The sequence below is a fragment of the Archocentrus centrarchus genome, chromosome 5 (genome assembly GCF_007364275.1).
Source record: "Archocentrus centrarchus isolate MPI-CPG fArcCen1 chromosome 5, fArcCen1, whole genome shotgun sequence".
Classification (NCBI taxonomy): Eukaryota; Metazoa; Chordata; class Actinopteri; order Cichliformes; family Cichlidae; genus Archocentrus; species Archocentrus centrarchus.
This window is the reverse complement of record NC_044350.1, coordinates 31,323,558-31,346,334: the sequence shown is the minus strand read 5'-3', so window position 1 is coordinate 31,346,334 and position 22,777 is coordinate 31,323,558. Positions and strand designations below refer to the sequence as shown.

The 22,777-nt window shown below is 41.7% G+C and overlaps 1 protein-coding gene across 2 annotated transcripts in view; it reads left to right on the top strand.

Annotated features, from left to right (window-relative positions):
* The window catches only part of LOC115780961 (plasma membrane calcium-transporting ATPase 1-like), a 126,865-nt gene that overhangs the window by 89,371 nt on the left and 14,717 nt on the right, over positions 1-22,777 (top strand). For both annotated transcript variants that reach the window (XM_030730428.1, XM_030730427.1), the window contains exons 9-19: positions 516-689; positions 4,129-4,343; positions 4,450-4,692; positions 5,912-6,153; positions 6,249-6,486; positions 10,985-11,164; positions 12,328-12,415; positions 12,577-12,683; positions 18,609-18,800; positions 21,878-22,091; positions 22,210-22,421. In XM_030730428.1, the coding sequence (XP_030586288.1) occupies positions 516-689; positions 4,129-4,343; positions 4,450-4,692; positions 5,912-6,153; positions 6,249-6,486; positions 10,985-11,164; positions 12,328-12,415; positions 12,577-12,683; positions 18,609-18,800; positions 21,878-22,091; positions 22,210-22,421 (2,105 nt within the window). The remainder of the gene's footprint in view (positions 1-515; positions 690-4,128; positions 4,344-4,449; positions 4,693-5,911; positions 6,154-6,248; positions 6,487-10,984; positions 11,165-12,327; positions 12,416-12,576; positions 12,684-18,608; positions 18,801-21,877; positions 22,092-22,209; positions 22,422-22,777) is intronic.

The following is a 22,777-nucleotide window of genomic DNA, read 5'->3' as shown; positions in this document are numbered from 1 at the left end:
TCTGTCTGCTGCACTTCATTAAGAACTGCTGCACCCAACTCGTCTGTGACACTCTCTGAAAGCTACCTGGACCTTTTTTTTTTTTATCATGAATGTCGTGTGATCATAAAACGATGAAATGCTGCTCTCTGCATTCAGCCAAAGGTTCACCATTTAATGATTAAGAGTCAGAGGTCTTGTGTGATTTCTGAGAAAACTCGTCCTGTCGTTCTCGGCGTTCTCTCTGACTGATTCTGTAATGTTTTCTCTGCCCCTCTTCCTTCATCTCCAAACCACTCCCAAACCTTGCCCCCTCCTTCTGGTTTCATTTTGTTGCTTATTAAACATCAATTTAATTCATTCAACTTTATTTTGCTCCCAATCCCAAACAAAACCTTCCTCTTTCCCAACTACAATCCCATTTTCTGCATCTTTCCGTCCTCTTCTCTCTTTACTCACCACCTCGATCCCTACTTCCTTCCTTCCTTCCCCTTAAAACCTTCATCTTCCTCCCTTTCCCTCCTCCATTCAACCAGCCAAGACCCAAGATGGCATCGCTCTGGAGATCCAGCCTTTGAAGAGTGAAGAGGCTGCTGAGTCTGAGGAGAAGGAGGAAGTCAAACCAGTGAAGAAGGTCAACGTTACCAAGAAGGAGAAGTCTGTGCTTCAGGGGAAACTGACCAGACTGGCTGTACAGATTGGGAAGGCCGGTGAGTAACACACACACACACACACACACACACCTCTCACAGGTCCAGTCTTAAGCTAGCTTAGCACAAAGCCTGGACGCTGAGGGGAAACTGCTGGTCTACCTTCATCTGTGGGGAAAATATCTTTTTTAAAATTCACTTTCCAAAAACTTGAAAATTGAGTCAGTGCCTTTTATAGACCACATTAAAAGAGATGTGCTGCACTGAATGAGGATAATGGTTTTGTTAAAAGTCTTTTGAGGTGTGCTTGTCCATGAACTTTCATCTTCATCTAAATATTAAGAAGACTTAAACACCCAAAAATGGGGATTTGAGTTTTTAAACCCACTCTGAAACACTGATGGGACCCTTCCTTTGAGCTTATTTATGCTAAGAGCCTACAGCAGGAATACTCGACCTGCTTTGCCTGGGGGGGGCACTTTTGTACAATGACTGGAGGCCAGAGGCTGGTTAATAAGCAATAAATGAACAAACGCTTGTGGTGGGGATTACTCGTAGTGTTAGTATTGCTGTTATTTAATGTGGACTGATTTTGTGTTCATCAGACCCTGATGAACACTTATATTTGATAGGCGTTGGTCGGTTTGGTTTTCTATGTTCACATAATATCTAACACATTTTCCTAAATGTTGCTTTCTTAAATATATTAACTTGATACAAGAATAACAGGCCAGAGTCATTTATTTTGCTGCACTCAGAAGCTGCTGCTGCATTTTAGTTGCATTTGGTTGAATTGGTTACTTTTGAAGGATTTTGTACATTAAACATAGCTGGAACTCCTTCAATCAATTTTATTTAGTGAATTATAAAGTGTCTGTGGGCCCGCCAGCATCCTGTGGCGGTCCTGAGTCGGTTCCTGAGTCATACGCTGAGTGTTGCTGCTCTGCCCCTGAATGATGGTGTTACATAAAAATGTAAGAGATTGCCAAAGTTATTAAATCAGTTCTGCTGCCAAAAGAGTTCAGAGTGCCCTGAGCTAAATAAACATTTTGATCATGTCTGACGGCGTCGTCCCGCCAGCCTCTGTGAAGGCTTGTCAGCGTTATCAGCACGTTACAGCTATAAGCCGTGTGTCTCCAGCTGCAGTTCTCACACAGCCACAATACCAAAGCAGGTCAAAGCTAATAAATAAGGAATGAAAAGTATTTAATCACTTATAAAATAAACAGGCTCCTTTTATTATGTGATCCTGCTCATTATTAGGTACCTAGTTTGCCTAGGACTGTTTGTTCAGCCGTGATATCTGCAGGATCGTTTCAACACAAGTTATTGGAAAGTTAGTTTAATCCAAGAGAGGAAACTTAGAGGAGCTTTTATTTGTGTACAGTGTTTGTGTCAACCGAGGCTAATGGATCCTGAATGAGTCTCTTTATTAGATGAAACTGATGCTGCCACGTGACTCTCACAAAGAAGAAAAAGTTTAAATGGCACACAGAGTGATCAGGACGAAGAGGCTGAGGGTTAAAATGCGCTCAGTTCTATTGGACGGATGCTTTTTTTTTTTTTTTTTTTTTTTTATTGGGGACACAATTCATCCCGGAATTGAAGTCATTTTCTGTCATTTCAATTGACCTTAATACACCGAGGGGCTTTCAGGACATCATTACCAAACAGAAATAGAATTTGGGCCAAACACTTTGACTGGAGGTGACTGACAGTAAAGTACAGAAACACGAGCAGGGGAATTTTCTGTCACCTGTCCTCACCTCACAGGCATCCAGACTTCACTGCCTTGCTAAAATATTATAGTTTACCTGTAGTTTAACCACTTTTTAGTGTTTATAAACCTGATATTTTCAAATGTTGGCAGCCAGGAATCAGTGCAGTTAAACATCAAAGAGCAAATAAATAAAAAAATATGAAAAGCTGTCCCTTTTTTTTTTTTTTTGTAGATGACTATAGAAACAAAGAGAGGGAAAGCAAAGGGGATGATATGCAACCAAAATCACTTTGTGGAAGAATCAGACCGGGAACATTGTGATTAAATATTTCCCAGACGGCTAGACCACAGGGACAGTCTGCCGGCAGGACTTCAGCAGGACTGCTCATCAGGTCGAGAGATTTGAGAAGTGTCACCGCAGCACTGTAAAATTTGCCAAGTTGGCTTTGCTTAAAAAAATATGCAAAATTAGGTAAAAGAAGGGGTTACGTATAATAACTTACTTTGAACGTGCAGTACTTAAAAAGGATAAGCCACTTGAGGCTAATAAAGTAAAAGATCTCTGCCTCATTTGAAGTTAAATGCTGCTAATGCAGCTGCAGTTCAGCAAATTATAGTGAACGCACTCAGAAAATGCACTGAGTGACTGGCTGAGCGGTCGTACGCAGCATTTCCATAATGAGTTAACAGACACTGTGCCCCGTGCACCGCACAGTTCCAGGAACACAGGGTTTATTAACATTAACAACCTTGAAAAGGATCACTGCCCAGGTGTCATCAATCACTGCAGACATAGTCATGGTGGCCTGTTAATAGCTGAGCCTTTACAGTGTTCCTGAACACACAAACACTGGAAACCACGTTGCACATCCACCAGTACCAAAATTTAAACACGGCGTAACTGAAATAACGATGACAGCGTCAATAAATTAGGCATTTAAAGGTAAACATTAACAGGGCCGTGAGTCTTTGTGCTTGTCATTGGAGACGTGTCCTCTGCTTAGAAAAAACAAAGTAAATGAAACAGCTGTGCTCCTGATTACTTGGACACGAAGTGCAGATCAGTCAGTCAAGTAAGTAAGCTTAGAAAGCAAATAGAAATGAAGGAAATTCACTCATTTTAATTAAGTAAATAAAAAAAGGTGATAGGTAAAGGATCATCAAGATTATGTCATAATACATGACATAAGCTGGTTAAAGCAGGCAGGCATGGTAACAAAAAATGAGCCTTTATTTGTGAACTGCTAAAACTAGGAAACACAATTCCCAAAGGAATAAATTAAACAGAAATCCAGATCGTGAGAGGGAGCATAGAGATGACATGTGGAAAGACAAGATTCCATACAAACAGACGGATTATATGACACACGGGAAAGTAATCAAAGACAGGTAAAACTAATGAGGGCCAGGCAGACGGTCACAAAGGAGACAAGAGCACAAGGTGAAAGTAGAACGAGGCACACGAGAAACTTCAAAGTAAATCAGGAAATGACACGAAGACGGAGACCAAACAAGTTAGCAGACACAGAGGAACACAGGAGGCAAAAGAAACTACACACACACACACACACACACACACAAAAGCAATGTAACAAGGACCAAAACAGAACAAATGCATTAAAAAAAAAACAAGATCACGACATTCCTGAAGGATCCAACCTGCAAGTTTAAGGATAAATGTTGCACAGCGCTTAAAACCATCTGAGACAAAAGTGTGATTTTTATCTGCTTAAATAAAACTTCCTTGACTTTAATGGGACACTGTCTTGTTCCACCCAGGTCTGATCATGTCGGCTGTGACAGTCATCATCCTCATCCTCTACTTTGTGATTGACACCTTCGGGGTCCAGGGTCGGAGCTGGCTGGCCGAGTGCACCCCCATTTACATTCAGTATTTTGTCAAGTTCTTCATCATCGGTGTGACAGTGCTGGTCGTTGCTGTTCCCGAGGGGCTGCCACTCGCTGTCACCATTTCTCTGGCCTACTCTGTCAAGGTGAGCAGGAAGAAATTATGTACATTTAATATTAATGGAGTCCTCTCAGAATCGTGTCAGAGTCATTGAGGTTTTGATGAGTACAGCTTCGTTGTCCATCCTTTAGAAAATGATGAAAGACAACAACCTGGTGCGTCACCTGGACGCCTGTGAGACCATGGGCAACGCCACGGCTATCTGCTCAGACAAGACAGGTACTTTGACTATGAACCGCATGACAGTGGTGCAGGCGTACATCGGCGACACACACTACAAGACGGTCCCCGAACCCGATGCTATCAAGCCAGACACTTTGGAAATTATGGTCAACAGCATCTCCATCAACTCGGCATATACCACCAAGATCCTGGTGAGTCCTTAACTGTCACATCTACAAATACTAACACTCAGGTGGTCCCAGATGCAGTTATTTGGCTCTGGAGCATCTATAATAATCAGAGGATATTCCAATTTTTGGGGCCTAACGGTATCATATGAGTAAGTAAAGTTTATTTATTAAGCACTTTTCACAAATTCACAAAGCTCTGCGCAAAAAAAAAAGGCTAAAATAATATGAAAATTAAGTGCCACGATAGCCAGTAAGACATAATTAAATAACTAACTAACTAACAAATTGTGAGCCTCTGAAGGAAGACAGTGAGCAACAGTGTATTTTTAAAGAAGCTGGGATATATAATCTGGAGTGTGGCCATTTAGTGCTCTTTATGTGAATGCAAGAATTTTAAAATGAATCCTAAAATCTATTGGGAGCATTTTGTATCACTTGGCGGCATGAAAGATGATTTGTCCAAGCTGGTAAATAAAGCATTACAATTACATTTTGGATCAGCTGAAGGCTTTTCAGGGAGCTTTTAGGACAACCTGATAATAATGAATTACAATAGTCCAGCCTAGAAGTAATAAAAGTATGAATTAGCTTTTTAGCATCATTCCGAGAGAGGCTGTTTCTAATTTCAAAAATATTCACAAATGCAAAAATGTTACATATTTGTTTAAGGTGCACTGAAGGACATATCCTGGTCAAAAAGGACTCCAAGTTTCCTCACAGTGTTATTGGAGGCCAAAGTAATGCCATCTGTCCATCCATGTTTAGACACCAAGCAGGGCCGAGCACAGTAACTTCAGTTGACACACTGAGCAGGAAAGTGTGGGAGGAACAGAAGAAGCCATGCTGTTAGTGACTTGGTTGAGAGCTAAGCTAATAGCTGTGCTAAGCTAGTGAATCCCTAAAAACACACTGAGTGAATACTGTGAATATAATTTAGTGATTCAGCAGAAAGTGTACTTTGGATAAAGCATGTGAAGATCACAGTCGTTAGCTAAACATTTATAATTAGTCGAGCTACACAGAAACACCACTGCTCTGCAAAGTGCCACAATGATGGTGGCAACACTTAACTAGCCAGAATGACTTTATTGTTGCTGTCTTAAGGCCCGCCTCTTCTGCTTTAGATTGATCGAGACACAGTTAAACACACCTGAACTGCAGCATGTTCCTGGTGTCCCTCTTTGCCTGTGATTATGCTTATTTTCAACACATCTCTTCCAAACTTTCTGTCTCTCCTCAGCCTCCAGAGAAAGAAGGCGGCTTACCTCGCCACGTGGGCAACAAGACCGAATGCGCTCTGCTGGGCCTGGTGCTGGAACTGAAGAGGGACTACCAGCCAATCAGAGATGAAGTCCCTGAAGAGAAGCTTTACAAGGTTTACACCTTCAACTCCTCCCGCAAATCCATGAGCACGGTGCTGAAGAACCCTGACGGAGGCTTCCGCATGTACAGCAAAGGAGCATCAGAGATCGTCCTGAGGAAGTAAGAACGAACAGTCGTCTGTCTGAGGGAAGACGGCTGGTTGGGTGGATACAGGAACCTGTCTTTTAATCGTCTGATTCTCTCTCCTCTCCCAGATGCTCTCGTATCTTGGACGCTCAGGGCCAGCCTCGTGCCTTCAAGCCCAAGGACCGTGATGAGATGGTGCGAAAGGTGATTGAGCCGATGGCGTGTGATGGGCTGAGGACCATCTGTGTGGCCTACAGGGACTTTCCTGCTGAGGCTGGAGAGCCGGACTGGGACAATGAGAATGACATTCTCAATGAACTGATCTGCATCGCCGTGGTGGGCATCGAGGACCCCGTCAGACCTGAGGTACAGCACCACCAATCAAAACGCTCTCTGTAATTAACACCTGATGTTGGCCAGTGTGCCAGTAGGTCTCATCAATCAATGATATTAGCTGTTGAAAAATCTTTATTCAGCATATTTATTTTTCATCATTTTCACCTTTTTTCTGTAGGCATGTATACAGCCTGAACTTTATTTCTATAGCATCGTTCAAAACACAGTATGTTGCAAAACAATCAAATCTAAAACAAAAAAAAAATATATTAAAGTGATAGAGTTTCCATTCATCTTTTTAATTAGACTGAAGCATATGCCAGCTGTCACCGGGTGAGCAGAAGGGTGCACCTTATTGCTTACACATCCACATCTGTGGACAATTTAGAAGCACAAATTAACCTAACATGCTTGTTTTTGACTCGGGGAAGAAACCAGAGTATATGCAAAATCCTCAGAGAAAGGCCCCAGCCCACCAGGAGGTTTCAATCAGGATCCTGTCTGCTTTGCATGATTCACACAGATTCAAAATTATTCTGATTTATCCTTATACTGGACTTTGAACCAGCCCCTCTGTCTGAAACAAGCTATTTTAGCTCCTCCCCCTTTAAGCCAGCCTTCTTCTGATTGGCTGCCCCTCACAAACGGAAGGTTAGAATAGGAGGTGGGTGGGACTTCTGTGCAGACCTGTGTGCTTGTGCGCCATATTGAGGATATCCATGTATAGAATCTGTATAGAAGTCTACAGTTTTAGCTCACAGGCATTACTTGCACATACACTGGCCTTGTTATTGGAAAATTTGACCGTGTCAGATGGATGGCGTCCACCATTGTGTGTGTATATAAAAGAAAAATGAGAAAAACCTCAGAAAGTCCCTTTTAAGAAGAGATTTAAAGAGGGCTGTGCAACTGATCGTTCCGCTGTAATTCGATATGAGGGTAGTTTGTTGTGTTTAGATGATAGTCAGTATAAAAGATGGGCCTAGCCACCGTGCTGCCACCCATTAGTTAGTGAAGCGCCAAGGTGAATGTTTTTAATGCTGCCATCTTGGTAATTTGAAATGTGAAACTCAGTGTGTAACAAATTGTCAGGTTACCCTCGTTTCTGACTCTAATTTAAAAAGTGAAACTCAGTGTTTTATTCAATAAGATTTGATGCTGGTGATTGAGAACATAAACTCATCAGAAAAGTATCCTGAAGTCACAGAGTAAGAGATCTGAGGGCCATTTTTCCATAGACTTCCATACCAGCCTAAATGGTTAGTATGGAAGTCTGTGGGCCCATTTCCATACCAACCAGAATATACAAATCATTCTGAAACCAGAAGGCACCGCACTGGCTTAACGTTTCATATCCAGAACCTACGTCCATCTTTGGCATTGTATGTGGTTTAGACCTTTTTTTGTTCAGATTTGATTTGTTTGCGATTCATGATTTAGATAAAATCGTGAATCTGTTTTAACGATGCCAAACGGCGGCTCTGAATAAAAAGGAGAACACGAAACAATGTTCGCTATTCATCAGAAAGACTTTTCTATTCATGATGTGTCATTTCCTCTTTTGACCTGAAGTGTGGATAATATAACAGTCAGTGAGAGCAGAGAGGAAGAGAGCATGATGTTATTCAACAAGAAACACACTGTAATTATGGATTACATAATTACCATTCAGTCACATGTGACATCCCAGTGCCTCGATAAATACTATATTTTCATGGGAGATGAATTTACATAATTTCCACTTTGCCTGGGAAAAAAAGGTAAAAGGACTGATAAGCTGTCTACACATGCAGACTGACAGATACTCCAGCTGTTTCTGCCTCCTGCTGTCCTCCTCCCCGTCCTTTCTCCAACAGCTCTGTGCGCTTTGTGCGTTTGCGTTTCTCACTGTGCGCACTTTCAGAGGGTCCCTCTTCAGAGACATTAATTGTGTCGCACTGGGTTGTTCACATGAACAGAAATAGCTTTGTTGCTTTAATGAACAGCAATAAGAGACTGCTGCTTCTGTTACCTGCAATAATCCAGACTTCACGCAGGGATCAGTAGCTCTACGTGATAATCAGAGTTTGTAGTGTGTAGCCTGTTTATGCTGATAAAAAAAAATTAATTAAAACAGAAAATATGGAGTTTCAATTTTCTTCATTAAGAAAAAAAAACTAATCTGGCAGAATGCTCTTGATTATAGTGTTATATTTGTGTAAGCATGGGGTTTACTTTCTACTAAGATGATGACTGAAGTTCGTCCTAGCCAGATCTTAGAGTCCGGATGCTCTGAAGTGTTAAATGAGGCCTGTAATGAAGTTCAGAAAGCATCAGTGCTGCTGCCTGCTGCTTTAATGTCAGAGCACAAAGATCACCAACAGGATGGAAATAACTGCAGAGCAGCAGGAGTCAATCAGCAGCACCGTGTTTATCTCTTCACCACTTGTGATGGGCACAAGACTGTTTGGAACATTTTAAGTTTTGTGTGACAAATTTATTCTTTCTGCTCATATTTAGTAACAGTTTTTATAACTTACCAGAAAAATCAAGCAGTCTGTGCTGAAAGTTAACAAATACGAGGACCCCCCCCCCCCCTTAACCCAATCGGTTCCTTGACTTAAAGGTTAGTGTATGCAGAACATCCACAGAGTAGGTACTGCAACATTTACTATACTTTTACTATAATTAATGGATCTACGCCTAACTCAAGGGATGAACCAGTGTTGTGTCCACACATAACAGGCAACCAATTTTAAATTGTATCTTTAGGTGATTTGTTACTAGCAGCGTGCTGGAAAAACACATTGTTTCTTTAGCTGAATCAACAAAAAACATCCCAAATATAAGTTTGAAAGCCTAAAATAGTATTTTTGCACCAATGAAGTGATTCTCAAAGAGCATGGTTTGCAGCGTGTCCTTAAAAATTGAAGAAACTGGACAAGGGGAGGACAAAAGATGTGGTAGATCTATAAACTCTCTACAGCAGATGAACCGTATCTAAAAGTCATGTCATTGAGAAACAGGAAAAAAATCCAACAAAGACCTGACACGGGACCTAAGAGATGCATCTGGCCCTTCAGCTGATCCATCTACTTTTCACTGAAGCCTCATCTGAAATGGTCGCAGTGGAAAGATGGCTGTCAAGAAGCCATTCATAAGGAAGGGAAATGGGGAGAAAAGGCTGAGACATGCCAAATTACACGGGACCGACACCTGACCACAGCCGACAGGACCCAAGTTGCAGGTTGTGCAGAGGTTCCTTGGAGACAGCCGAGAAGATAGGAGCAGGATATAAGCTGCAGGCTTGGGAAAACACATAATATGAGAGCCACAACCAAGTGGCTGGAACGTCTGTGCCACAAAAGGCTGTCAACATCCAAAAAGGAGAACTTTGAATGCCCTTCAAAAAGCCTGGAGAACCATTCCTGAAGACTACCTAATGAAATTACAAGAAAGCTTGTCTAAGAGAGTTCAGGCTGTGCTGAAGAATAAAGGTGGTCTTACCAAATATTCACTTTCAAGCTCTTTCTTTAGCCTTTCATGCTGTATTTTCATGTATGTTTGCATGTTTTTCCAATAAATCCCTGCACCTGTTTCTCATTTTCCTAGCAAAAAAGGAAATGAGGGGTGGCTCAAGACTTTTGCATAGTGTTACATATTTATCTTGGCCGTGGGGGTAAGACACAAAAGATGGAAAATGACAACACACATAAACTATTCAGTAAAGCTGCACCCTTGCTGAGTCGCTTTAAAATGAGAACTATGCACCATGTGATACCTATCCTGCTAAAACATTGATGTTTAAGCTAACGGGTCCAGACAGCACCTCTCCAAACTCACACGGGGAGAAATCCAAAGTCTCTGTGTATGTTTGTAAAGCTACACTATTCACAACATATCTTCTGTATGTTGCCCTTAAGTGCCTCAGTGTTAAGTGCTCCTATTTCCTAAGTGTCATAGCAACAGTCCAGCCCCTTTCACCTCTTCACTGAGGCTCTGCTCTGCATAAGTCAAAGCTATGGTGTGTGTATGTAGGCAAACACACAGAACCCATGTTGGGCTCTGGTCATATCAGTCAGGCCACCTGATGAGCAAACGAAGCAGCCGACAGCTCTCTGACCATCGGGTCCTCGTGGACTCCTCACAGGTGTCTGTGCGTCTTTGTGTCATCGCTCACAGACTGAGATGACAGAGCTCTCAGGGTGGGATTAAAAACAGCAGCAGTGGTTCCCGTGTAAAATCTGCTGCTGCAGGATGAATTGGGCCTCTTAGAGACAAACTCTGCTACAGTATAAACTTTTCCTTTAACATCTAATAAACCCCTGGAGATGATTTTTCTTCAGCACCTCTGCTGCAAAAATAATATAATTCATGGCAGTCAGTTTTTCATTTGGGTTAAAGATAAGGGGATCTTTTTTTAGGTTTCATTAAAAAAAAGTGTGTTTAAATGTAGAAGTTGAAAATGTTTTTTCTGTCGCTCTCTATTCATCGTCAAGGTCTTGTACTGTGAAAATGTTCAAGTACCTTCGTTGTGACTCTTCTCCAGGTACCTGAGGCCATTGCTAAGTGCCAGCGTGCAGGCATCACCGTCCGCATGGTTACCGGAGACAACATCAACACTGCTCGCGCCATCGCAACCAAGTGTGGCATCCTGCTGCCTGGGGAGGACTTCCTGTCTCTGGAGGGCAAAGAGTTCAACCAACAAATCAGAAATGACAAGGGAGAGGTAAAACGAGCAGAAAGAGCTGAGCTGGAAGTGACATCCATGTGAGCATTTAACTTAAAAACAAAACAAACTGCACAGGAAGCTTCGAGCACAGAAAGACTCCAAAATGAACTCAAAACATGCAAAATAAAGTCATTATGGATTTTTAAGTTCTTGCTCCTAATGCAGGGTTTCTGCCCTGAGTCTGCCCTGCAAGTCCTATTCACAAAAGCTCCAATCATCAAGTTTGCTAATGTATCTTATTAGCTTAATTCTCCTGTTTACCATTCAGGAAGTAAAAAGCCAGGGAGATGTTATGCTTGATACTGTTTTACCTGTTCAGCTAATATTGCTCCACTTATGTCCACTAATCGAGGTAGACTGAATCAGCGATTCGCAGTGTGGGCCATGATCCCTCTTTTTTTATATTGTGGAATATTTTTAAGTTCAAAAATAAACTTACTGGTGCCCTCTTTGTAACAGTATCAAGTTAAACTGATCTATCTGCAATAAGCTTACATCAGAGCTTTGTTTACTAATTGGAAAGATGCTGGACCCTAAATTGCTCCTGATGCATCCATCAGTGTGTGGGTGTGAGTGTACATGTGGTACATAAAGTACTGCATAAATGTGTGTGTAAATGTGTGAATGTGGTTTGTTGTGTAAAAAGTGCTTTGATTGCTTAGTAAATCTAGAAAAGCATTATGTAACTACTCATACAGGCCATTAATCAATTAATCAGTTTAACTCTTAAGAAGCTGGCTGTTTATCATTGTCTGTTCATGGTTGTTGCTGAAATTCCTCAGTTTTCTTTTTTTAAATATATTTTTTAGGCTTTTTAACCTTTATTTAGATAGGACACTGCAGAGATGACAGGAGCAGATATGCAGCAAATGGCCTCAGAGCAGATTTGAAGCAAGGCCTCTGTATTAATATGGGTTGCCTCCTCTACTCAGTGAGCTAAACTGGTGCCCAGAGTCCTCAGTTTTAAGATGAAGCTCTAACTATCCTCCACTCTAAAGTAATCATTGCCCCATATCTAACCAGTAAATATGAGCGTGGATGGTTGTCTGCTATGTGATAGCTGTGAAATGCTCCTGCAACCCTGAACTGGATCTGTGGAGTCAAATAGATGGATGGTATGTTTGAGGTCAGCTGAACTTCTTGTTGTACATCATTTCTAGGTGGAACAGGAGCGTCTGGATAAAGTCTGGCCCAAACTGCGTGTTCTGGCTCGATCGTCACCCACAGACAAACACACTCTGGTCAAAGGTGGGTTTAATCTGACAGGGGTTCAATGTGCACTGCTGCATATTGTTGCAGTCAAACTTGAATTGAGCTACTACAACCAAACGTTTCTTGTTTTTTTTTTTAAAAATAATCATGCACTCATTGAGACTGAGATTCTTGTTTCGTTTCACTCTGTCGATCAGGCATCATCGACAGCACGGTGGGCGAAACCCGACAGGTGGTGGCGGTGACAGGAGACGGTACCAATGACGGCCCCGCCCTCAAGAAAGCTGATGTTGGCTTTGCTATGGTAACCACTTCTTTTTTTTCCCCTCTTTATTCTGTTGCCTCTGTTTCACGGCTCTTCACCGCTTCACTCTTCTGCTGCTGAAGTTTCTCTGCACCATTACCTAAAGAAAAAACATGAGCCTTTCAGTTAATTACGCTTCTAATGCAGCCATGAAATAGGTAATTTCTCTAAACGTCATCCACAATAACTCTTCAGTTTAATGCCGTGGATTCATTGATAGTTGTGAAATGGAATAAATCAATAAGTGTTGAGCTCGGCTGCCTTCAGTGCAGTGGGGTCCCGCTCTGCCACCTTTGTTTTCCACAGATCAACACACAGAGAGCGAGACTGATTCTGTTTATTTATGTTGCTTGAAATTACAGTTTAATTAGGGAACTGATAGGAAAAGAAAGGGCTTAACTAAACTAAACTTAACTAAAGTTAATGGATACGCAGTCGAAATTACCAGACAAAAAAAAAAAAGATTAAAACAGATAAATAATGGTCAAAAAAGTGGAAAAAGTGTTGAATTAGTTTACTAAAACATTCAAATTATTAGCTAATAGTTTGGAAACTGTTAAATTATTCACTTCTTTACAGAAACAGTTGATAATGTTATGGATAAACATTCATAATGTGTAGCTACAGTATGGGAAATATTAGCCTAAAGCACAGCTGGCAGGTAAAATATATGTATGGCTAAAGAAATTATATTTTTAGCTAAAAAAACCCAAAAAAAACATGATAATCATTATAGCTAGTGAAAAACAAGTGATGGTTATTAGTTAAAAGTAGTTGAAATATTCAGCTAAAAAGTATCGATACACCAACTAAATCATTTGTTGAAAATACTTTTAAACAGGAAAAATTCACGCGCGGTCTCATGGAGGGTGTTCGGCTACAAGATATCTGATCACACCTGTGCAGAGGTCACGACACTCAGGTTCTTCCAGCTGCTGGAGAAAATGTGGCTACCAGGAAACCAGTCCTTACCTACGGCCCAAACAGCTTAAGCCAGATGTCCCTGCCTTAGAGGATTTTTATTGTAGTACTTCTCACCTTTTCCATGAGGCTATAAATAAATTTGAAGAAATCTGAGAATAGTTAAAGAGTACATCTCCTCAAAATATCCGTCCTTTGTTTAACTTACTTTTATTATATTAGTACTATTGTCTTATTTATATAGCTATCTCCTCACTAAGTTATGCACTGGCTTTGATTGTGTTCTGTAATATTTTAAACTGAAGCAAAAGAAAGACTGTTAAGAGGTCACACCAGAAAGCTTTATAAACAATGGTGTCTGTGCACACTACTCAAAAGAATTAAAGGAACACTTTGAAAACACATCAGATCTCAATGGGAAAAAATGCTGAAGTGTTAATGATACTGGGTAATGTGTTAGGGACCAAAGGATGCCACATTGTTTGATGGAAAAGCAAATTATCAACCTACAGAGGCTGAATTCAAAGAAAGCCTGAAAATCAAAGTGAAAAAATGATGCAGTTTGCTGAAATTTCATTGGAGCAACTCAAAGTGGTACTCAGTAGTTTGTGTGGCCCCCACGAGCTTGTATGCATGCCTGATAACATCAAGCGTGCGCCTGATGAGACAATGGATGGTGTCCTGGGGGTGATCTCCTCCCAGATCTGGACCAGGGCATCACTGAGCTCCTGGATAGTCTGAGGTGCAACCTGGTGGTCCAAAACATAATGTCCCAGGGGCATTGTTGTCCACCAGGAGGAACCCAGGATCCACTGCACCAGCGTAGGGCTTGACAACGAGTCTAAGGATTTCATCCCAATACCTAATGGCAGTCAGGCTTTGCCCCGCCAGTAGACTCCAGTGGAAGACCTGCCAATCCAGGTGTTCTATAGCAAATAACATTTGGGCTTCATGGTGCCAGGCAGTGACCATAGAGCTGAGTAGAAGACATTGGCCCCTCAGGCCACCCTCATGAAGTCTGTTTCTGATTGTTTGGTCAGAGACATTCACACCAGTGGCTGCTGGAGGTCATTTTGTAGCTCTGGCAGAGCTCATCCTGTTCCTCCTTGCACAGAGGAGCAGATACTGGTCCTGCTGATGGGTTACGGGTGTTCTCCGGCCCTGTCCAGCTCTTCTAGAATAACTGCCTGCCTCCTGGAATGTGCCATCCTGGAGGAGTTGGACTACCTGTGCAACCTCTGCAGGGTCCAGGTATCAACTCATGCTACCAGCAGTGACACCGACCCTAGCCAAATGCAAAACAATAGAGAAAACAGTCAGAAAAGATGAGAAGGGAAACATGTCAGTGGCCTCCACCTGTCAAACCATTCCTGTTTTGGGGGGTTGTCTCATCGTTGCCCCTCTGGTGCACCTGATGTTATTTCATTAACACCAAAGCAGCTGAAACTGATTAACAACCCCCTCTGATACTTACCTGACCAAATCAATATCCCAGAAGTTTAACTGAGCCTTTGAGCAGCGTATACTGTTGTTGACGAAGTGATTCTAAATAAAGAAAATGAGAAATAAATGTTAACAAATCAAACTGGTAGCAGGACAAACTGGCTCAGCAGTTATAATAGTAGCTAAAATTATGAATTAAAAGAGGGATCTTCTTGGCTGAAGGTGTGGCTAGCACTTGTTTGAAATTGTTACTGAAAAATATGGACAAATGAATTTGGAGAAACAGCAGCCAGTTAAATAAAGACTAAAATCTTGTAAATTAGTAGGTGAAAGTTTGAAATAACTGACAGCATGCAGAAATTCCTGAAAGCAGTCACTAAACTTGATGAGCAGCTGTTAAAAGGAGAAGCAGCTGAGTGGTAGGTGCGTGGTTCAAACAGTAACCCGCTGCTTTGGGTATCTTATAACAATGCTCTGTGTGTTTTGGGATGTAAGGACATATATTAGTTTTTATTTTCTATTAAAAATGAATTAGCAGACTTGACGGAGTGATTTGTCACAGTGAAAATGACGGTTGCATTCATTCTGGTAAAAGTATTGTTAATGCACATGACGTGCACATCAATAATAAATTCTACACCTCAAGCAAGGTTTAAGTCGACCAATTGATTTTTTTTTTTTAACTATCAGGAAATTAATTTACAACCAGCGGCGTGCTGGAAGGAAATATATCTTTGAAAATTATTCAGGATACGTTTGAAAATGGTCAGCAATGATTATTTAAAATGCAGTAGAAGTCATTTCAGTGCAGTTTTCATTCAGTACTCAGAAAGCTTAAAAAGTTCGTATTACGGGAAAACTTTGATAGTTTGGACTCCAGCTCAGCCCGGATAAACGGATCACTGACCTACTACAACCTTTGGAAGGAACCATATCAGGGCTTGTGTTTAGCACACAGCTAACTCAGCCAATGGAAACATCAGAATCCTTATTTACATCACCCAAAGTATGATGGTATAAAGGTTTCAAAAATTAAAAGCATGTTTATTTTTGAAAAATAAGAACGCAAAGAATCAGAGATAAAATACATGAACTTTTTTTTTTGTTTAGCATATTTTTAAGACACAGCCAAGGCTCCAAATATCTTTAACAAACGCTCTCCTATACGAATTCATACACGTTTGTTTAATGTGGAAATTTTGTTGCTGCTCTCACTGTTTATTGTACTGAGTACCCTGTTATGATACCCAAGCATTGCACCTACGTCATCTCCTCTATTGTGTAACTGCATCTACATCAGTTGTACGTCAAAGTGAGCACCGTTCCAAGAAACATGTGGTTCAGGATGGAAACTGTAGCTATAATGTTGCCTGGGTATGACACTTATGTCACATTCGGGTTTTCCTGCAAGATTTTCATGCAAAGCACGACTACCCAACCCACAGACGAATAAATTAAAAAAATAAATCAGCCCAGGGCAGCAACTCAGAAAGTATCCCAGTTCCACAGGGAAACCACAGAGCTGGCACCCGGTGCCAAATCATGGCATTTCTGTGTGCCTCGGTAGTTTGGAAAATAATGACTGCCTGCAGGTACGGCCTTTGTGGGCTTTGTGGATTCAAAGATACTGAATGAATTAGCTGCTGAAGATTATTAGATCAGAGCACGTTCACTGTGGGGTCTTTCCCTCGTCTGCAAAGAGTTACACTGAACAGATGATCAGCTGATGTTCCAGCCAATACTAATCTATTTAAAAGACTGAATGCAGGCGTGTGGATGAGTTCAGTAACATCAGCTGACTCCTCTGTGTGTTGTTGTGACCTTTATTTACTGGGGGAAAGTCATCTGAACATCAGGCTCTCCTGCAGGCTGCTGAGCAGCTGCTGTGCTGTCACACAGCTCCCTGACAGTAGCTACTGTTCCTAAACACATCACAAAAGCAATTTGTGGATTTAAAGCAGTGACCTTTCAGCGCTTATCTGTCCCATTTGGAACATTTTCAGTTTCAGTTCCAGTATCCCTGTTCAATTATCGCCCGGTTAGCTGGGGAAGGGAGAGCGATTCACCTCCATCTGTTTGAGCGGGTCTGCCTGCGCAGAGAGAGACGCTGCAGCTCAGAACTGCACAACACAAGACTGACTCTCCTGTTTCATTTCTTTACTTTACTGTCAGTTGAGGAGCGTAAAATATTCTCACTCAAAGCTTTTCAAACTTTAGCTGAAAGGAGGTTTAAAAATTAAACGTCCAGCTGGCTGAATGTTCGTGTCTGCTGGAGGTGAAAAGGAACTTAACAATAAGTCTTCACTTTATCCACTGTGAAGCTGAACAGCTGGACTTTCTCCTTGTAGCTGTCATACTGCTCTGCAGATACAACCTGAGCAGCATTATTCCGCTGCGCTTGTATCCTGCAGATGCTGAGATAGGAAGCAGTGACGTTAAACGCCACAGAAAGACGATCATTTATCCATTTCTGAGGAAACCGCTCAACTTTTTGGTGTTAGATGAGCTTCAGTAAACCAGAGTTCTCTTGGTCACAGCTGAGATGTTTATGCACAATTAGTTAGTCACGGTTCCAAAGCTTTTTAGGTTGTGACCACTGGGACTCATTAAGGTAAAGCAATGTGTTATCTGTGACCACTTACCACAGTTTGCATGTCTGAGTGGTGATCAGTCAAGCATTGGAAGATGATGGCGGTAAATGTGTAATTTGTGTAGCAGAAATAATTTTTTTCTGCTTTCTTACCTTATTAATCACTTTATGATCCCTCAGATCTATTCTGTGAGCATTTTGGGGGTCCATAGGTGTGAGATTGGGGGGCATGTAGTTTGGTACAAAGCCAGTTTTATGTTCGGACCATAGACTATATGTATATAAGAGTACAATAAAATCATGAGTTTTCAGCTGTGGAGCACGTCTGTGTTCTCTAATGTTTGGTGTAACCAGGTCATAAAACTCCATCAGAGTTCTCTTAAGTCGCTTTGGTTCATCAGTGAAGTTCAACCATGTGATCAATGTTGTATCCAGTCTCTTCTCTTTTTCTTTGGGACTGTTTTGTCAGAACAAATCCTAAAGGTTAGCTGCAGCCAAAAGCTTCTTCTGTTCTGTGTCTTTGTTTAACACTTTTTTATCCTTTGAAATGATGGGAATAATGTCAAAACCAATCTAGCTATTGTCTTGCAAATAGTAACCCTGCAAGATCCGTCTGCCTCATGATACATTGTCTTTAGATGTAAGAAGGTGCCAGACTTCAGTCTTTTACACAGCGCTTCTTTTCAGCGTCTTCTAGTGCTTAAGGGGAAGCCTAGCAGGTAGTGATGAGCTGTCAGATCAGCCGTGGCTCTAACTTCAGTCAAAACAAATAAAATAAATAACATAAAGTTTAGTCTTTTCCAAAGTAACTGAACACTGAAGCATGGAGTAGAAATAGATATTATTACTGTTAGCAGAGTTGATGCATTGCTGGTCTGGATCTGGTCGCTGTAGCTGTTGGAAACTTGCCACCAGCTACTGGCTGTTTGTTCTCATTCAGGGTCTAATGATGCCTCTCTGCTTCCTGTCAGGGAATCGCCGGCACAGATGTGGCCAAAGAGGCGTCCGACATCATCCTGACTGACGACAACTTCACCAGTATTGTCAAGGCCGTCATGTGGGGGAGGAACGTCTACGACAGCATCTCCAAGTTCCTGCAGTTCCAGCTGACCGTCAACGTGGTGGCCGTGATTGTGGCGTTCACAGGCGCCTGCATCACGCAGGTAAACCCCTCACTCTGAAACGACTGTGTTTAAAATCACAGCTCATTCGACGCGCCAGTTTGAGACTAAATAATGACGGACAGGTCGGTGACAGCTCGTAAATATAATGTTAAAGCTGAACTGACAGTTTGGCAATTTGACTCGTTTACATGATGAGAATAAGAAGTCGCACACGGTCTCTGTGGTCTCTGTCGCTATGGAAATATGAGGCTAACAATGTTTGAAATAAAAATCTGAATGAAATGTTAGATTTGTGTTGCTTTTTGGAAAAAAGCTGATAAAGAAAAGGACTTCAGCTAGATTGAAAAAAAATTTCTCAGTGTATTTTTTGTCCTCCAAACATGATTTCAAATTTACGTTTCTATCCTACGTCACGTGTGGAACGGGGATTTGGGAACCCATCAGGCAGTCTGCTAAACTTCTGTGTTTGTATCTTTCTTGGCCAATGTGCTGTTCCATCTGCCAGTCATTCTTTATGAATGCAAATGAATTTGAAAAATCAAATAAAAAAGCTGAACAGTTATCAGACGATCGCTGATGGTTTCCAGATTGCATAAAGGAAAGTTCAGCCCCTCTTTTGTACTCCACTTGGTTGCCTGTTGCATAACTGCATTCTCCTCCTTACTGCACCTTCTAGTGTGTACTGTAAACATACTTTTGAATATATGTATTATAAACTATTTGAATATCTATGCAGTATATAAATGTTTGAATATAAACAGCGCGTTTGTCTCTTTTGATCTCAGACTCTAAAACAGCAAAAACATCACTTTCGCTCATGCTTTTGATTAACTCAAACTTATGTTTCCATGTTTTGATTACATTTTTATGCGGCTCGTCGCGCTCTCCGGAAACATCTGTAAATCTCCGTTTGATAAAATATCCACAGAAACAAAGAAACGGCGAGTCGTTTGTGATTTCAGTGTGACCGTCTCGGCGCTGCGAGGAGGCGAGGTGGCCGTGTCACATTTTCTTTGTTTCATAATGTGCCTGTAATCAGAAAGCTGAACCACTGACACAATAAAGAAGAAAGTCTTGAGGCTGTGTATTAATTGAAAGACTCACAGCTGGCAGGACCAGATAACTAACTCGACTACAGACCGGAGAACACAAAGTAGGCTAAGATTCAGCCTGAAACCATGGCAACACGTCACCATCATAATCCTGAAATATAGCAGGGACTCAGCAGGTCTGTGGTCTCTGCGCTGTGATTTCACTCACTGATCATCAGGCGCTCGGTCTCTGTTAGTGCACGGAAATGTTGGAACAGATCATTAAAAGGCAATTTATGTGTTTGTTGTGTGTACAGAGGAACAAGGAACAGAGGCGGGACCCAGGAGCATAAACTGGGTTTTAGAAGTGGAGGGGGTGCTGTGAAATGTGTGTGTGCCTTTTTTCCTCCATTTTTATGCAGTGAAATTACCCATTTGATGTTAGACGCACTAAGATTAAATCAGTTGTGCTTCTCATTGTGACAGCCTGCCCTTATACTTGTTTCCTAACAATGCAGTCATATGTGGAAGTTCAGCTTTTTCCATAGACTGTATTTAAAAGATGGACATAGCCACCATAGCATCACCCTTTTAAAACCTTAACTTATGTATCACGGGCATAATTTTTTGGAAGAGTGGAAGTGGATGGATGGAGGGTGGGCAGGGTGTACTCTCACGAAGCGCGTCCCTCAATGATCCGGGCCTGGGTAGCGGTGACACTGCCCTCTCACATGTGTTATAGGTTTGTTATTCACTGTTATTTTTTTCACAGAAGTGTCTGTCTTTGAGGAAGCAGTGCAGTTCACTCATCTAGCATCAACAAACAATCACACTGCATTCACACTGTGCCAGAGTCCAACTGAACTGAACCCACCTTTTCAAGAATTCAATTCAATTCAGTTTTATTTATATAGCGCCAAATCACAACAACCAGTCACCTAAAGGTGCTTTGTATTGTGGGTAAAGACCCTACAATAATTACCGAGAAAACCCAACAGTCATACGACCTCCTATGAGCAGCACTTGGTGACAGTGGGAAGGAAAAACTCCCTTTTAACAGGAAGAAACCTCCAGCAGAACCAGGCTCAGGGAGGGGCAGTCATCTGCTGTGACCGGTTGGGGCTGAGGGGAGAGAAAAGACATGCTGTGGAAGAGAGCCAGAGATTAATAATGATTAAATTTGGAGTGGGCCATAAACAGAGTTAAAAGAGGTGAATAAAAAGAAACACTCAATGCATCATGGGAACCCCCCAGCAGCCTAGGCCTATAGCAGCAAAACTAAGGGGAGCTGGTCAAGGTCACCTGATCCAGCCCTAACTATAAGCTTGACAGAAAGCAAAATTTTAAACTTAATCTTAAAAATAGAGAGGGTGTCTGTCTCCTGAATCCAAGCTGGGAGCTGGTTCCACAGAAGAGGGTCCTGAAAGCTGAAGGCTCTGCCTCCCATTCTACTCTTAAGTATCCTAGGAACCACAAGTAAGCCAGACGTCTGAGAGCGAAGTGCTCTATTGGGGTGATATGGTACTATGAGGTCTTTGAGATAAGATGGGGCCTGATTATTCAAGACCTTGTAGGTGAGGAGAAGGATTTTAAATTCTATTCTAGATTTAACAGGGAGCCAATGAAGAGAAGCCAATATGGGAGAAATCTGTTCTCTCTTTCTCGTCCCTGTCAGTACTCTAGCTGCAGCATTTTGGATCAGCTGAAGGCTTTTTTTCATAGCTGAAGTTGGTCATTTTAAGATAAAATGAGCCCAGCAGGCTGAACGTGCACTAATGCACGTTCTCGAGGACGTTTAGAAACAGGCTTGGCAGCACAAACTCAGACTAAACGTGGTGCAACTGCAATTAAAGACAATGTAAAGAAAAACGTACCCCTGATGAGTCAAACCAGGGTGGAAGTGAAAATGTGCTGTTATCCCAAAGATGCAAAGTCTCCGATTTATGAATATACCAAGGCAAGAAAAAAAGCTGTTTTTATTGGGGTTTTATTTTTTTAAATATGTTTGCCTATTGTTTGGTTGCTCGTCATATTTATAGTCCCTCATGTAAATTAAACTCCTGATGTCTGCCTCTCCTTTGACAGGACTCTCCTCTGAAAGCTGTCCAGATGCTCTGGGTTAACCTCATCATGGACACTCTGGCATCTCTTGCTCTCGCCACGGAACCGCCCACTGAGTCTCTGCTGCTACGTAAACCCTACGGTCGTAACAAGCCCCTCATCTCCAGGACCATGATGAAGAACATACTTGGCCATGCTGTGTACCAGCTCATCATCATTTTTACCCTGCTCTTCGCTGGTGAGTCAGGGAAAAACTCCACTCTGTTTGGGTGCAAATCCAGTTCTTCATATTTGTTTTGCCATTGTCAAAACAGTTGAGATTTATTACTCGGGTATTTTTTGTCATCTTTTATCAGGTGAGAAGTTTTTTGACATCGACAGTGGCCGCAACGCTCCCTTGCACGCCCCACCATCAGAGCACTACACCATCGTGTTCAATGTGTTCGTCATGATGCAGCTCTTCAATGAAATCAATGCCAGGAAGATCCACGGCGAGAGGAACGTGTTCGAAGGTGTCTACAGGAACCCCATCTTCTGCAGTGTTGTTCTGGGGACCTTCGCCCTGCAGGTAACATCTTCAGCATGCCAAGTTTTCCTGTCATGTCCCTCTTAGGACAGAGTGTCAACCACCCTTACTTACTCATTTACAGATCAGAGCATTTGTCTTAAATTTGGGTCAGACTGTGAGAATTTACAGCACACAAGATGCTGTCTCCACAGGGAGCTCTTGAATCAATAGTTTATAGTTTGATTAACTACAGGCTAGTTATAAAACATTAGGTAACATAATGTCGTAGCCTCAAAACAGCTTAAAAATACAAAAATCCCTAATACTCCTGGCTCATTGTTCAACTTTAAAGATTATATATTCACAGCAGATATCTTGTTGGATCTGTTTTTCAGTCCAAAGGACGTCAAGTCATC